The 18,162-nt window shown below is 35.5% G+C and overlaps 1 protein-coding gene across 5 annotated transcripts in view; it reads right to left on the minus strand.

Annotated features, from left to right (window-relative positions):
• The window catches only part of DENND4C (DENN domain containing 4C), a 128,459-nt gene that overhangs the window by 66,821 nt on the left and 43,476 nt on the right, over positions 1 to 18,162 (minus strand). For 4 of the 5 annotated variants that reach the window (XM_003407341.4, XM_010587910.3, XM_010587913.3 and 1 more), the window contains exons 3-10: positions 13,178 to 13,430; positions 12,153 to 12,222; positions 10,259 to 10,428; positions 7,882 to 8,120; positions 6,236 to 6,302; positions 5,097 to 5,155; positions 3,575 to 3,719; positions 2,127 to 2,302 (exon numbers count right to left, since the gene is read on the minus strand). In XM_003407341.4, the coding sequence (XP_003407389.1) occupies positions 2,127 to 2,302; positions 3,575 to 3,719; positions 5,097 to 5,155; positions 6,236 to 6,302; positions 7,882 to 8,120; positions 10,259 to 10,428; positions 12,153 to 12,222; positions 13,178 to 13,430 (1,179 nt within the window). The remainder of the gene's footprint in view (positions 1 to 2,126; positions 2,303 to 3,574; positions 3,720 to 5,096; positions 5,156 to 6,235; positions 6,303 to 7,881; positions 8,121 to 10,258; positions 10,429 to 12,152; positions 12,223 to 13,177; positions 13,431 to 18,162) is intronic. The other variant, XM_010587911.3, reaches the window with a different exon arrangement.

Below are 18,162 nucleotides of genomic sequence, written 5' to 3' on the forward strand. Positions count from 1 at the left end.
TTACGCAAATTTTCAGAAACTGCAACACTCTTTGCCGTTAAACCATTTACTTTTACTCTGAAGTTGTACAGGGTTGTGTTACTGTAATAAATGACAAATTGCAAAATATTCTTTTATACTTTGTATCTCCAATGACCCCATAAGGGCAAGTTTAGACACTGGTGTCAATTCATAATATAAACAACTGAATTTTTGTTACACTTTATCATGTTAAATATGGTGATGTTTCGGGAAAAAATTACTGGAATATCTTTAACTCTTAACAAAAAACTGTGTAATATCAACTAATTGATAGGAAAAGAGTTCGTGTGAGTACAGACTTTAGGTTATAAAAGTCAAATGAAACGAGTCCCGTATCATCTTCTCTGGAGTTAAAAAGCATTGTCTGCGGACAAACAGTTCAAAGTTATTTTAAAAAATGTTTTGATCATACAAGTTTCATATAAATTATTTAAAATTGGGAAAGCTTAAGTATCTCCATAGGGTAAACATCTGAGTTATATAATCTCACTAAGTAATCATTTCCAAAAGCACCTCGATGTATACCTGTAAACCCAGTACCATCCAATCAATTCTAACTCATAGCAACCCTACAGGACAGAGCAGAACTGCCCCAAAGGTTTCGAAGGAGAGGATGGTGGATTCCAATGGCCGACCTTTTTGGTTAGCAGCCGTGGTAGTAACCACAATTGTTTTTCAGGGAGGGTGGCTTAAAAATAACTTGCGCGTTAAAAGAAATATTAAATCCATGCAAGTGGATCACTGCTTCCTGGCTATAAATAAATCTAAATCTATATAGTAAGAAAACTACCACAGCTTTACAGCTTCAAAATACAATAGCAGATTCATTTCAGGATTGGTTTTTAAGTTACAGCAAACATTTCCTCCTTCCTTAAGTTATTTTTTTGGTTTATTTATGCATATTTCCCCAATCAATTCTACTGCTATGACCATTTAGGCCTCACGCCAAATTCTCTTTCTATTCATTTTCTGCCACTCTCAAACAGTATGGAATAAAAATGCCCCAGGATCATGGAAGTTGGCACCAACACTAGGGAATTCTCAGTACTTATTGCCCTTTTTTTTTTTTAGATGTGGGGTGGGGTGCTTTAAAGCCAGAACTGTTCCTTTAACTAATATGGCATGTTCTCTGGGCCCTCAGTTATACCACCATTTTACATATTTACTATCTCCAGTATGCACAAACTATGACTTAGTTTTCAGTATCAATTTCTACACAGTAAAGAATAAATCTGTATAAAATTCAAATCCTGCTGTTACAGATTGAATTGTGTGCCCCCAAAATATGTGTTATAAATCCTAACCTCTATGTCTGTGATTATAATCCCAATTGGGAATGAGTTGTCTTTGTTACGTTAATGAGGCAGTATTAGTATAGACCCTGTCTTAAATCAATCTCTTTCGAGATACAAAGGGATTAAAGGAGCAAATGAGAGAAGCAGACATGGGGGAAGATTGATGCCAAGCCACATGGAGATCTCTAAGGAAGCAGAAAACAAGCTGAAGAGACAAGGATCTTCCCTTAGAGGTGACAGAGACAGAAACCCTTCCCCTAGAGCCACAGCCCTGAATTCTGCTGTCTAGCTTCCTAAACTGTGTGAAAATAAGTTTGTTAAAGCCATCCACTTGTGGTGTTTCTGTTAACAGCAGCACTAGATAACTAAGATATCTGCCAACTAAAAAAGGATGTAATAAGCCCTATATTGTGACTAAACTTTCTCAAACAGGTAAACTCATTTTTAAAAAGCTTATATATGGGTTTTGAATTAAACCCAGAAAGCACATCATCTCTTAAGCTCTGAAAGGTATGTTTAACCTTTTTTCCCAAATCCATATCCCTTTTTGACAAATATAAATACCTCCTGTCTTCTGTTAACATTATTATCCAAACATTAACTACTACACTATTGAACATTGTTTTTCCCCCAAACCACACAGCTTTCCTGGATTTTGATAAGTCCTCTGATTGACAACTGCTGTATTAAAGGTGAAATGTTATTAACAGCTTCCAAAAATATCATCTTTCTGGATGGTTTCAAAGAACAGCTGTAACTATACATGGGAAAAAATATAAATAGGAGATAATACAAAGACAGTCAACTTACATGTATACCATGTTTGTGTCCAAGTCAATGCAAACAACATCTTGTGGTGGGTCGTGAAGGTCAAAGTACCTTGAGTCGACTCCAACTATGAACGGTAATGGGGCACTGAGCACTCCGGCCAGTGAGAGGGGACAAAGCGGGATATACGGGCACTCCCACTGAAATGGAAAGATCATCTGGGGAAAAAGTTCAAAAAATTAGCCAAATCTTAAATTTGCAATGAACACTTACTTACTATGTGCCAAGTGCTGTTCTAGATGATGGGAACATAACAGTGAACAAAAAAACGATCCCTGCCCTCACGTGATGGGCATGAGGTATGATGGTCTGCAAATTTTTTTTCCCATAAAAGGTAGTATTTAGGCTTTGTGGGCCACGTTTCTCTTTCACAACTAGTCAACTGTGCCACTGTAGCTCGAAAGCAATCATAGGCCATGTGTAAACAAACAGGCAGTGTTCCAGTCAAACTCTAGTCACAAAAACAGGTAGCAGAGCAGGATTTGGCCTTTAGGCACTAGTCTAGCAGGAAAAAAAAAACAGAAAATAAACAACAGAATAAAATACACACTATGTCAGTAATTGGTAGGTGCTATTAAAAAAAAAAAAGGTAAAACCAAGTGAATGGGACTGAAGTTCAGAGCAGGAAAGAGGAAAAGCAGGTTGAATTATTAAATAAGGCAACCAGGGTAAGCATCATTAGGAAATTGACAACTGAGCTGCAGCCTAAAGGAGGTCAGGGACTTGGCCAAGGGGATATCTGGGAGTAGAGTGTTTCAAAGAGGGAACAGCTAGAGCAGAGGCCTTTAGGTAAGAAAACCAAACACACTGGGGTCGAGTAGATTCTAACTTAGATGGACCCTACAAGGTTCCCGAGACATCTTTACAGAAGCAGATGGCCACTTCTTTCTCCCACAGGGCAGCTGTTGAGTTCGAGCTGCCAACCATTAGGTTAGCTTAACCACTGCACCACCAGGGCTCCTTCCTTTAAAAGGCCTACCTAATATGTTCCAGGGATAGCAAGGAGGCCAGTGCTAAGCATTTATACATCATTCTATTTCAAAATCACTTAAAATATATTAAATATATTACCTGGCTCAAAATAATTTGAGAAATTAACCAAGTGATATATCTGCATAATTTTAGGGCAACTGAAATTGGCCAGAGCCCCTCACTGAATACAATCAGCTTCATTCACAAGTTTTATTATGTAATCACACAGAGTTCACTGTCTGAAGAACTAAAATATGAAAAGTCAGAAACTGACATTTTCCCTCAAATAGAAATCATCTTTGTTTTCTTTATACTTTTATTTATCTTTGCCACCCCCTTATATTTATGTCTAACTTTTATTGGTCTGATTATTTTCAAAGATGCTTTCTTTGAAGGAAATTTCCTTGAGTAAAAATTCTCTCAGTAATTCTAAACTAAAAAGAAAATTCTATACTTACAGCTACAACAGCTTCAGCTACCCCAGTCAACACAGCTGGTCTAAGAGAATGAAGCAGAATCTTACTCTCCAGTAAAACAAAGAGTAGCAGTGTTGCACAATTTTCAGGACCCAAATTCATTAGCAAGGTGCTGAAGTTGGCTCCACTAGAAAAAGAAGAGAAAAAGAGATGACTGTCAACTATTTTTCTAAGACATTTTAAGATTTGCTTATTATTTTCCCTAAGTATTAATGGATTGAGAATCTAGTATTAATTTCCCCAGTTTTGACTTAATTACCACTGAAAATTAGCAAATTTAGAGATAAAACCAAAAAAACCAAACCCTTTGCAGTCGAGTTGATTCTGACTCATAGTGACCCTATAGGACAGAGTAGAACTGCCCCATAGGGTTTCCAAGGAGTGGCTGGTAGATTCGAACTGCTGATTCTTAAATTTTAGTACTTTCCAGATAAACAGGAATTAGAAAAAACACCTTCAAATGAAATATTTGTATGACAGCTCGCATTACTTTCTGGCAGTCATATGCACCATCCCCAAAACACTCCATATTCCAGCTACACTGGATATCCTTTGATCCATCCAACAAGCCAAGGACTTTCACACCTCCAGACCTGAAATGTTCATTCATTCAACAAATATCTGAGTATCTATTATTATATGTCAGGGGCTGGAAGTGTAACAGTGAACAGAACAGAAATAGTCACTGCCTTCATGGATCTAATATAAATAATCAAATGATCACAAAGATATCACTTACAACTGATTAAGTGTAATGATAAAGAGTATACAAGATGCTAAGAAAGCATATAACAGGATGATTTAAACTCATCTTCTTGTAACAAAGGAGTGTTTTATCAGTAAAGATTTTCCTAAAGAAAAACCAATTGAGCTGAGCTCAAAAGAATAAAGGTAGGGGTTAAAAGGGGTGAGAGGGCAGAGAGAGAACAGAGAAAACATATGCAACAGCTCTGAGGCAAGAAAACACTATTGTCATGTTTAAGAAACTGAAATAAGCCTACTGTGACTAAAGCCTAGTACGGGAAGGTAAAAGTAGTAAGAGATTAGGCTGAAATAGAAATGATCCAACTATACGTATATTCTGCAAAGGACACACTGCCTGCAGTGTGGATAAAGAACTAAAAGAAGACAGGAGTAAAAGGAAACCAATTAAGAGATTATGGATGCAGTCTGGGTGAGAGATCATGATAGCCTGGACTAGAGATTCAGATGGAGAGAAACTAATGGATTCAATATGGCTTGAACATGGAATTATGAACTAAATATGGGGGGAGGGGGCGAGAGGAAGGGGGAGTATTCACTACTTCCAATCTTTCAACTGTCTTAAGTGTTTCCATTTTTAAAAGGGCCTCACCACCTATCCAGTTATCAAAGTTAGAAACATTAAGGCTATCTTTACCAAGTTTGTAAAATAACACTTCACTTTATTATCCAAACTCCTAAAATATTTTAAAGCAATCTGCTCCAAGTGAATAAATAAATCATTTTAAATGCCATTAATTACCTTAGTGGTAAAGGTGTAGAAACTGGCTGTGATAATATTAACGCATCATGGACTGATAACTTCAAAAGAAAAAAAAAAGATAAATTAAATCAAGCCAATTTTGAAATCTAATATTTGGATCAAGGGTAAAACGGAAAACAATTTAATATGCACACAGATGTACTTTTTCAAAACATACTAAGAAGTAAAACTTTAGTTGTATTTACTCAAAGATATTTATTAGTTCTTTTTATTTAAATGGTTAACTCAACTGAATATTGATTCAGTTAAGTGTTTAAAATACAGTTATTTAAAAATAATGGAATTACTCCTTTTTAAAAGCCTCAAACTTATTTACTCAACAGACTGGTAAGCAGTTGCTTGATATGTACTGATACTTGCTAAAGTGAAGTACAGTCAATATTAATATTTGACTTAATCCTTCCATATTACATATAAACCTTATTACGTTTGAGAAAAAAATTGAGAACAGCTTGTCTCTATAGCTCAAGGCTACTCAAAGTACCAGTCCATGGTCCACTGCCAGTTTGCAAACTGTTACTGGTCCAGGAAGGGATCATACATAAATAGAGAACAGCCATTTAGACATTTGTATAGCAGTCTGATACTGCTGCCACATCCAAGCATGCCATAAGTAGAATCACGTTTTTGGACAGGGTATAGGCTGTTCATGTCTATACTGAACTCATGTAGTGAGCTGGCACGAGCTGTGCACCTGTACAGGTCTGCCGGTGATTGGGGAAAAAAAATGTCCTATTTTTTTTCCCCAAAAAGTGAAAAAAGATTTTTTTTTTCCCCTGCAACCACAGCTCATTTCATATTTACTAGTTGCTCCAATATTAAGAGCATGCCCATAACTCTGGGTTTACACTATTACAAGCAGCTACAAAAAAAGACCAAGCATGGACTACTGATAATAATGTCAAGAACCAAGGGTAATACTTATTTCAATTTTGTGCACCTAATATTCAAAAAGCAGTACAAAAGGATGTTTAGTAAAGAAATAAAATACAGGACATTCAAGTACTTTATGAATGCATAATGCTCCACCTCAAACCCAAAGGGCCACGGAACCCACTCTGCCATGATTTAAATAAACATACACAGAGTTCTCCCCGGACAGACTCTTTTCTGGTTACCTGTACAAGAATTCTTGGTCTTTGTGGTGAAGGAAAAGGGATATTTTGCATAAAATGTGAAATGTGCCTGGAAAAAAAATCAAGTTAGTAACTTGGTTTTTAACACAGCAAATACATTCTTTCAATTACTTTTTTAAGATCTTTCATAGATTTTAACAAATCTTAAAAATTACTATATCGTCCCAAATTTGATAAGGCCATTTACCTAAAACTTATCTTAAAAATATGAATTTACTTAATGCAAACAAGTGCACTCATGACCACAAAATTTCTTAAGTAGACAATGTATTTCCTTAGTCAAAACCTGTATTAATATTCTCTATTATCGCTGGAAAAATAAGAACAACATGAATACAGTTTTCATGAAAGAAACTAACTTTTATAACACTGGTTGTGAATTCCAGTATGGGGGAGCAACTAACTGTAATATAATGAATTAACACTAACATAGAATTTAACCCCTATAGCAGTAGATTTACTACTATCATTTTTGGTCAAACCATTTACCCTATTTCTCCACTTATAAATAATGTTTCTTAGGCGTCTCCAAAGTTTTTGAGCTCTTGGGAGCCACTTAAATGCAAAGCATTGCCTCAACTAAGAAAAAAGTCAATCATAATATTGATTTTATTTTCACAAAATATTTGTAGAACCTTAATTTTCAAAATGTTTAATTTTACTTCAAAAAATTTTAAATTAATCTCATAATTTAAAGTTAAATTTAGAAATATGAGCCACTGAACTGGCATTTCCGGAGTAAAACATGAAAGTTGAAACCATATTTCTATACCAAATTGTGATGTTTACATACAGCACTTAACTATTTTTAAAGTTAATTTTTGAGAAGCATTATTTTAAATCTTTCAAATAATTATCCCTATCTTATCCACTAAGCTAGTATGTTTTTGATATACTATGACGTAAAAACATCTATATTCTAGAAAAATCTATGATTACAGGTATTATAATACATTCCCACAGAGCTCTTGACATCTCTTGGTTTGCTAGCAGGGTACATAAATTATATATGATAAACAAGAACCAATGTGCTACTAGAAATCAAAAAAATATGGCTTAAAAAAGACAAGGGTGGCTCCACATATATTTTTCTTAACAACAAAAGATTTCCATGACAAAGGGAATTACAAATCAAATGGAAAACATGTAGATTCTGTCAACATCTCATTTCTTGATGTGAATTAACTCACTCTTCCTAATTTCTACATCAGCTTAGAAATGTTTTATAGTTAGAACCTGGAATGGTTGTGTGCATGTGCATGCATGTGTGTTTGTGTACACCAGTAGATACTTTTCTATAGTTAGAACTTGGAACGGTCGCGCGCGCGCGTGTGTGTGTACACACCAGTAGATACTTTTCTCTTGGTTATCAGAAAATCAACATGGAGAAGGACACACACAATACGTGAGGAGTTCCTTCGTTAGCTGAATTCTCAAAAGATTATTATTTGACGGTCTTCCCCACCACTCCTCAATTTTAAGTTCCCAGTCAATGACTCAGGTGAAGAATGGAGTGAGTAAAAAGGGAGCAATGACTCTTTTTCCCTTTCAACTCTGCTGCCAGTGCCAAGGAAATGTGTATTTATACATCAGTTTCTCCACCAGACATCTCTTTCATCAATACATACTTTTCAATAGGAAGAGGATGTGGTCCAGACACAGAAAGTTTGTAGATAAACATAAGAAACTTTCTAAAAGCTTCAAAAAAAGGCCAGTGTGAGAGTAAACAAATGCATTTGTTTGAATTGATGGATTTGGAGACCACTTTTCTCTCCACAGGCGTCAACAGGCCCAGTTGCATAAGCTGTTTCTCTGTTAGAAGTTCCCGAGAGTAAGGTTCATAAAACTGGATGGCAGCTCCATATACCTACAGGGCAAAAGAATTGTTACAAATTTCAAATTGCTTTTAAAAACTAATTTCTCTTACACAAGAAATATACGCTCAGAGTGCATATGACATAGACAAAATAAAAAAAAAATCCGATATTTTACCCCGGAGATAACCGGATTTTGATATAAATTCCTTCTAGATTTTTTTCCATTGTAATTTCACATTCCACCATATATCTTAAACAAAAATGTATGGCACCCTCTTATAACTTGTTTTCATTTTTAACCACACTGTGAAATATTTTATATCATTAATATAATTCTATAACACAATTTTTAAGTTTTGAGATAAACAGTTCATAAAACGGAATTCTAAGATTTTTTCCAAAGTCAAATGGAATTTAGCTTTTAATGGCCTTAGTCCCTGCTCTTTCAAGTAATACTGTTTAGATATGCTAATTAAAAATCCGCATCAGGCACATACAAAAAGTCATTGGCCTTGGCAAATTAGATAAATATACTGTCGTGAGTCTGGTTAAGTGAATCTCTAAAGAGACCCCATTTTCCTACTGATCTCCCTCTTACCAAGAAACTCATAATAAAGAATGCAATCTTTTAATTTCAAACATATTTCAGAAAGATAACTGACAAATCAATTCTCAACAGGAATAAGGTGATGTTGTATTTTGGTTAAAAAAAAAAAAAACTTCTTTTTGTACTTTTTCTATCATTAGAACTCAGGTGCCCCTTCCCTGCTACTTATGATTAGTGAGTGATGTTTCAAAGCAGTTGTGTCCTTCAATAGGCACAGGCAATGCATGAATAAAAGTAAAGAATGACATGTGCTCTTCTTGTACTACAGAACTGCTTTCCAAACTCAACTGGCAAATTTCCAACAAGGATCAGGGATTAGAAAATGGTTTTTGTGCTGACGGTGTTTGCTAACAGTGCCTCCATAAAGATAACGTTAGCTTTGGGATTGGATATTTGCAGGACTTCCCATTTGTCTCCACGCCTGACACAATCTTGGAAAATTTAGACCTTGTGTTAGAAATTCCTACAATATACTAGCCTCACACTTCTGTGATGTCCTCAACCCTAAAGATCTTTATAAGGAGCCCTGTTGGTACAGTGGTTAAAGCCCTCTGTTGCTAACTGAGAGGTCCATAGTTCAAATCGAACAGCCACTACGCAAAAGAAAGATGTAGCAGTCTGCTTCCACAAAGATTTACAGCCTTGGAAACCCTATGGGCAGTTCTATTCTGTCCCATAGGGTTACTATGAGTTGGAATCGACTCGGCGCAAACAGGTTTTGTTTTTGGATTAATGACCTATTTCACTTGCTATGTTATTTCAGTGTTAGACATACCCATTAGACACGCTCAGCTCCTACTCTAGAGAATGTACTTTAAAGCTCCCCTTTACGGGTAAAATGCCACCCCTTACGTGATGTTCTCATTTCCCAACTATACAGAGCCACCTACAGTACTAAAAAAATCAGACCTTCTATATTCCACATTTTTTAACTCCTTTTATATGTTTTACATTTTTCTGTGCCACATTTGAGGTAACCTATTTTTTTTCTTATCATTCACTTCACTAATTCTCCCTTCAGCTATGTCTCCTCTGCTGTTTAAACCAGTCACTGAATTTTTAATTTAAGGGATCATACTCTTCATTTCTAGACACTTGATTTTTTTTTCCAATCTGTCTATTCATTTTTCAAAATATCCTATTATTTCCTTGTTTTGTGTCCTTCTATTAGGTCTTGAATTTTTAATTATATATTCAATTTATTACATCTTTCATATTGTCATTCTATCACTTCAATGTCTTTGAGGGTCTAATCTACCCTTTTATTGTGACTGCTGATTCTTTCTATGGTACCTATGTCTTGTAACTTTTACCATAATCTCACCTAGTTGCCTGGGTTTAGGGGTACCTCTCTAAGATTAAGACTTTATATTTGCTTCTGTAGATGCTCCAGAGGTATGAGCATCAATTTTCATGACACGATTTTTGTGTTATCTTCTCACCATGGGCATTATAGTATAAATTTAAACCAAAATTTATTGTGTCCAAATAATCCTACATTCAAATGAAATACATCATGTTCATCATTTCATGGAATGAAAACATGGAAAAAACAGGCTTATCAAAGAGGTAAAAACATACCTTTTCGGCAGAAGAACCTGTCAGTACAAAAGTTGAAAAAACTGGAAGTGGGTATTTGGTTTGGGGATCCCAGCATTCAATAGTAGCTCCCATAGGAAGGCAGAAGAGAGGTACAGATTCTGAGAGTGGAAATGACTCATAGTCATCTTCTGGATATCTAAAAATTAAACCTTTTGGAGAAAAGATGATAAATTTTAAAAAAGTTACTTCTACGTCTATATGATACAGATTAACAGGGTATTTTAATACCAAATTTCATGAAAATATTTATGTGCAGCATTTTAAACTCAATTTTTCTCTTGTCATACCAGAAATTAATGAATTAATCCATTTATCCTTACTTTTTTACCCATGAACTTTTAATTAAACATAGAAATCTAATAAATATACTGGTCAAGACCCTATTCAAGAGGATAGCCCATCTTAATGTATTCTCTTCTATATACTGCAAATATTTTGGGAGAATGGTAAGAAACATACAGGGAAAATATGAACTATTTCAGTAATCTGATTCAGCTAGTCTTTAGTAAAAAATTCAGGAAATGGAGAAGTGTTATGAAATGACACCAAGGCAAGAGAAATTATCACAGCCCCAAAACTCATCTTGAGAGAGAAGCAGTGTAAAAGGTATCCAACGTGAAAAGTAACTAAGACAGAAACCCTTGTGACTGAATGCAGAGTATGTAAGACCCAGAACGTAGAAGCAGGGTGCACTCTGAGCAAAGCTCATAGTAAAGCCCTTTCAGAATAAAGCAGCTACATGGCATCAGTTAATTAGCTTCTGATATTTCCAATATACAGACCATCTCTAAGTCAAAAACTTGAAAATCAGCAGAATTTTGAGTCCAAATTCAGTCTCTAAAACTCTTATTCTAAAATATGTCTCATAACAAATAACTATTTTGACAAACTTGTTTCTCTTAAAGTTTTTTTTAAATGACATTTTTTCCCACCCAAAAATAAGTTAAGAAATCACATGAATCAACACATTACAGCAATATTAATGTATCTCTTTAAAAATTACACTAAGAATTAAAATTGCTGGTTGCCACCTTTATTTTTACATTACCAATTAGACAGTTTGACTCATTATTACAAATGTCTTTATGACAACAATCAAGATTTCTCGGATAAGAATTTGTCTCACTTTCCTGAATTCAAACTTTATTTCAAAGAACTGTGCACAATCAAAAAGTAATTGACACTGCTTGCTTTCACACTGTACTATTCCAGTATCTCTTCTATTTACAACTGGGGCATACCTGTATTTTCAGTTTCTATCCCACCATACCAGTGGGATAAAGAAGTCACACTTAAATCTTTACAGCCCTTGACACTCTAGTGTGCAGTAAGAATGTGGCGACAGATTTCTCAAACACTTCGTGGCAGAAAAGTTTCTCAGGCCCTCCTCTCCTCCACATAGCTGATTCTTTGCAGCAAGGGAGAAAGGAAGCAAGTCCACCTTTCATGGCAAGTAACATGTGGTTTCAAATCAGACACACAGAGATAAGAGAAGGAAATATAAGAAGTAAAGATGTAGTTTGACACCTTTCTGATTGCCAAAATACAAAAAGGTCAGAGTAAGCAGTTTTCCACTGACTTGTTAAATCTATTAGTGCAGACCAGAAGTTTGAATGTCTCTCCACATATGTTTGCTCTGAATAAAAGTTCAATTAACAGCATGTCTGTGTGTGTGTGTCGGGGGGGGGCATAATAATCTATCTTGCAGTATTTAATATATTTAAGAAAACTTATGCCTTCATATCCTAAAATCACAGATGACTCAATTTTATAAACAGATCAACTCCACCAACCATATAAGGGAGCATCTCCTGCCTCCTCTAGCCAAATATTAACATGTACCAATAACTACGTTTTAAAAAAATTTACTCACCAGCTTTATATGCTAGTGCATTAGAAGCAGGCACAGACTTCTTATAACACAGAAACACACTGGAACCCCACTGTAAAATATAAAGTAGGTTAAAAAAACAAAAGAGCAAAAAGAAATTGTTTGTTGAAATCTTCTAAAGACCCTGATTATTTATTCAGGGGAACCTATTTAAAACCTATGCGCACCTAACAGACTATACAGTATGAACTACTGCAAAGCATAAAGGAGAACACTAACCTAAGAGAAAAGAAGGGAATAAAAAGGTGCTGCTACAAAAATTAAACTAATGCAAAAGCAGTTTCAAAAATGTTTACAATTCTCAAATCACCTAGAGAATGAATACTTCTATTTGAAAGACGCAGTACACAGTAAAGTGAACACTGGAGCCCAAACTAGGGGAGCCTGGGGCCAAGGGGGCGCTACAAAGTTATCACCACCACCGACAAATCGGTCCTCACCATCAGTATGGGTGTGTTCGTCATTCCTGCCCACGCACCACATTTAAGCTGATATTAATTTGACCTGAAGATATCCTTCACAATAAATCTGACCCAATATTAAACTGTAGTATAAACCTATAAATCAACTGTACGTGTTAAATTTTCTTCTCATTAGAGCCCTTTTAAAAAATAAGAATGCAGAACTACAATATTTAAATACATGAACAGGGAACCCCCACCCACTCACCCTTCAGTTGTTCTTGAAGATGCCAGTGAAACCCAAAGGCTAATAAAATCTCTATGTTAGGGTAACATAGGCAATATTAGGAAATACAACAACAACAAAATTCCTGACGTAAAGTATCCATTTTGGGGATGAAATTATTCTGTTCATCAGATAGCTGAGGATTTAAAAATTTACTATGAATCATAAAAATCAGAGCGCTGTAAGTAATAAAAACAAGAACCACGAAACTATAAACAGAATATACTGTATGCCCAATAGTAAACAGGAGTCCAAAAATTACCCGTTGATAAATTTTCGGTTTTCACATAAAACTGAAGATGAAACGACTTCATTCTTACCATTCCAGAATTTAAGTTTTTGTCAACTTTGCAGAAGGTATGAGGAGGGGTTTCTCCTTTACTGGTTATGATAACGCATATATCAGTCACAGCCAAGGAGTTCTGGGGTCGAATCAGGGGAGCCCTTCTGTAAGTGATAAAGATTCTCTGTGAAGTAGTGGAACTATTGTTGACATTGGCACAGCGACCGTAGGGTGTGGCTTGGATCACTTCACATCCTGGAATAAGCCGCTCTTTCCCTTCATATAACACTCTGCATGGTAGGGAGGAAGGAAATATATAACACACAGATGTGCAAATACATTTAAGGTTACTGCTGGGTTTCTCCTTGAAAAAAATCTTTTGGTCTCTCCTATTGGCTCCCAAATGTTCACTATACACCAAAACTAAAATTACTACCTTGTGAATTATAAATTTTTTAACAACTATTTTTCAACAACTAGAATATAACTTTAAGGAGTATAAATACAACCCAATAATTGAATTTTTTTATTGCTCATTATAAGGAGATGAGAAAAGAAAGGGGCAACACCACAAACATCCTCAGAATTTCATCACGTATTCAGGTGTTTTCACAAAAATTTCCTTCACGATTCCTGTCAAAATATTACCTTTAAAAATCCCTTGACTGAAAACTACAAAACCCTGGTGAAAGACATTTAAATATATGTAAATAAATGAAAAAACTTCCAGTTCACAGACTGGAAGACTTAATACTGTTAAGGTGGCAATATTCTCACAATAGATCTACAGATTCAAGCAATTTCTATCAAAGCCCCAGCTGCCTTTTTTTTTTTGCAGAAATTGACAGTTCACTACCTTTCTTATTAACTGAACAGTATCAACAGAAAAACCAGCAAGCGAGTGGTTTAAAGAACAAACGTCATGAGGCAATCAGGAAAATATGGATATATGATGACATTAAGAAATTATTAGTTTTTATTTTCAAGTGTGTTATTACAGTTATATTAAAAGAGAGAGAGTCCTTATCTTTTAGAAAGATATCCTGAAAAATCTGTCAATGAAAATATGTCTGGGATTTGCTCTGAAATAATTCAATGCAGAGTATGGACAAAACAACATTGCTCACTAGTTAATAATTGTTGAAGCTTGGCGATGGGTACATGAGGTTCATCACACCATTTTATATACCTTTGCATATATTTTTAAATGTCTTTCATTGCAAAAATTTTAAAATTTTCAAGAAAAAAGGGAAGCCCCTACAAAACTACTTGATACCTAAAAGCAGCCCTAGAGATAACCATTCCTATTTTAGCAAAAAAATTGAGCCTGAGACTAATGTAAAGACATTACAATACCCTAAACCATGACCAAAAACAGATGATGATGATGCAATGAAAGAAAATTGGGGGAAAATGGGCAAAACGGCTCTGCATACTATAAAGAAATTAAGAGAACTTTAACAAGACGTTAATGGAGAGATGTGAAAGATCAGAGAAGAGACTGGACAGTTTAATAAAATAAAATGTTTGAGTTAACAGGGCTTGCTGACTTCTTTCTTAGAACTTACAAAGATAATGACAAATGCCTCAGCTCAGAAATCCACAGGAATTGGCCAGTAGTACTATATGGCTAGTTCTTGAGAATCAAACACTTATTTAAATTAAAACACTGATTATATATAAATTACACATCTTTATTCTATCCTTAACCTATTTCTAACATACCTCAGGAATGACATTCAGTGTAGCAAAGAAGTTAAGAATACAGACTGAATAGCTCTGCCATTACTAGCTGTGTAACCTTGCGCAAGTTACTCTATTTGCCTCATTCTCCTCATCTATAAAATGGAAAAATGATAGTATCTACCATATAAGATAGTTTTTCAGATATTTTGAGCTTATATGTAAAGTGCTTAGAATAAAGCCTGGTATAATGAGTGCTACATGAGTATGATCAACTATTACTATTACCAATACTGTGATTATTATCATTGTAGGCCCAGTAGTGAGCAATCCTTAGAGTAATACCTTCATTTTCCCTCAGGAATTTTCATCTCCAACCTAGAATTTGATACCGACAAAACTATCAACAAACATGAAAAACATCAGCTGGGTTACCCTATTTCATGATGTTATTGAAGGAGGTGCTCCAACAAAACAAGGGAAAAAACAAAGATAAGAAGATATGAAATTCAGACAATAGGGTAACCAGTTCAACGAAAAAACAAATGTGATCCCAGAATAATAGCTGTGTCCCAAGATGGAGAGCATGCAGTCGTCCAGACTGGAGCAAGAGTAAAGAAAAGAATGCTATAGCAGAACAGGAGAGAGAATAGGAGAAAGTCTTCAAAAAGGAAAAAAAAAAATGATCATTTGATACACTGGAATGTATTCAACTAAGCAAATTTAGGGGTTTATTAAGAATAAAATACACAGAAAATTAAATATCACAAAGCATGTATTAACTCTAAGAAAACCTACTAAAACCTACTGCCATCGAGTCGATTCCGACTCATAGCGACCCTATAGCTAACTCTAAGAAACACACCAAAAAATTAAGGCAATAAAACCATAGAATATTATATAATTCAGCTATGATTATTATTTAGTCATAATAATTTAAATAGTAATATGAATTTAACCAAAATTTTTGATAGAACTATATAGGACCAATGTGCGGAAGGCTGTGAATACGTATGGGCAGATGTGTGTGTTGCGGCAGAGGGTGAAAAGAAAACTACGTCCTCACTGTTCTAAGTTGGCAGCCAATACAAGCACAGTATTTAAAAATACAGAAGTAAATAAGATAGTACCTAGTACTTAACTTACTATGTGCCAGGCTCTATTCTAAGCCATTTACATGTATTAATTCATTTATAACTGACAAGAATGCTATTAAGTAAGTAGGTACTACAATTATCCCTATTTTACAAATGAAACAGCACAGAGAAATTAACCATATTACCTAACATCATACTGCCAGTACCAGAAAAAAACAGCTAAAGAAGTTGAAAGTGACTGCCTTTAGGAATTAAGTAAGATTCGGGGCTAGGGATAAGGGACCTCTACTAAAGGGTTAAGGAGCCCTGGCGCTCACTGATTAAGTGCTCCACTGCTAACCAGAGGTCAGCAGTTCAAACTCACCAGCTGCTCCGCATAAGAAAGATGTGGCTGTCTGCTTCTGTAAAAATTACAGCCTTCAAAACCCTATGGGTCAACTCTACTCTGTCCTATAGAGTCGCTATGAGTTAGAATCAACTGGACAACAATGGGTTTGGGTTTTGGTTATCGCTGTGAGAAGTCCTTGTGGCATAATGGTTCCAGTGCTGAGCTACTAACCCAAAGGCTGGCAATTAGAGCTCACCAGCAGGTCCACAGGAGAAAACACATGGTGATTGCTCCCTTAAAGAATACAGCCTAGGAAACCCTATGGGACAGTTCTACTCTGTCCTATATAGGGGTGCTACCCATTGTCATCTAGGTGTTTTGGACTCATAGCGGCCCTAGAGGACAGAGTAAAACTGACCTACACAGTTTCCAAGGAGCGCCTGGTGGATTTGAACTGCTGATCTTTTGGTTAGCAGCTATAGCATTTAATCACTATGCCACCAGGCTTTCCACAGGGGTGCTAGGAGTCAGAACGGACTCGATGACATACAACAACAATTGTATTTCATTATAAGCCACAAAGACTGAATTGACTTATTAAACTGTACTCACTCCTTACTTATCAACATGGTTAGGTTCCAAAGACCAGGTCGTTACGTAAAAATCAGCATTATGCAAAAATGAAGGATGATCATATCAGATCACAAAATGGAGGATATCTACATCATTACATAACTTCCAAATTACATCGCTACATAACTATCAAACCACTGAGAATCATGGCCCAGCCAAGCTGACGCATAATCTTAACCACCACAGCCAGCGTTACTCTTGCCGCACACTTCAGCGTCCATTACTGCCAAACGTACGCCATTAATGAGCAAAATAGTCGGATATTAGATTTATACTATTGCTGTAAATGCAAAATGTCAGATAATGAAGACAGTCAATGAAGAGTGAGTTACTTAAAATATTATCTGATACATTAAAATTAAACTAAAATGAACAATAAAAACACTAAGTTGGGAGAAGGACAGGAACAGCTTAAAAACAAGATTTCACCCTTACCAATCCCCAATTCTCATAAATCACTTGTCAGACTCGATATTTTTACCATATTACTGCCTTGCTTAAAAACCTTCTCTATGTCCTTACTCTCTATTGTTTTAAGCTTATGTTTTATGTCTGATTTCCAAGGTCCTCCATAAAATGGCACCATTCTATGTATCCAAACTTATTTTTCATCCCTCCTAAACATGTATTTTCTAAAACAGAACCAAATGCCTCAGTATACTGTTCACTCCAGCCTCTCAACCTAGTTAATATTATAGTAGGTCTCCAGGTTACAAACATCTGACTTACAGACAACTCATACTTGCCCTTTAGTATTATATAAATTTGCCCTCACTTTGAAACAACTGAACCAACCCCTACTCACAACATATTCTTCATCACAATCACCTTCACTTCCTGCATGTGCAGCTTTTAAATCACTGAAAAAGGCTTTCAGAGATTGAAAGGGTAATTGAAAAACTCCCAACAAAAAAAAGCCCAGGCCCTGACAGTTTCACTGGATAATTCTACCAAATTTTAAGAGAAGAGTTACCACCACTACTACTAAAGGTATTTCAGAGCACAGAAAAGGACGGAATACTCCCAAACTCATTCTATGAAGCCACCATAACCCTGATACCAAAACCAGGTAAAGACATCACAAAAAAATTATAGACCAACAGCCCTCATGAACATAGACGCAAAAATCCTCAACAAAATACTAGCCAATAGAATTCAACAATATGCCCAAAAAAGAATTCACCATGACCAAGTGAGGTTCATACCAGGTATACAGCAAAAGGCCAACGTTAGAAAAATAATCAGTGTAATCTATCACATAAATAAGACAAAAGACAAGAG

This window comes from Loxodonta africana, chromosome 9 (assembly GCF_030014295.1).
Source record: "Loxodonta africana isolate mLoxAfr1 chromosome 9, mLoxAfr1.hap2, whole genome shotgun sequence".
NCBI classification, from domain to species: Eukaryota; Metazoa; Chordata; class Mammalia; order Proboscidea; family Elephantidae; genus Loxodonta; species Loxodonta africana.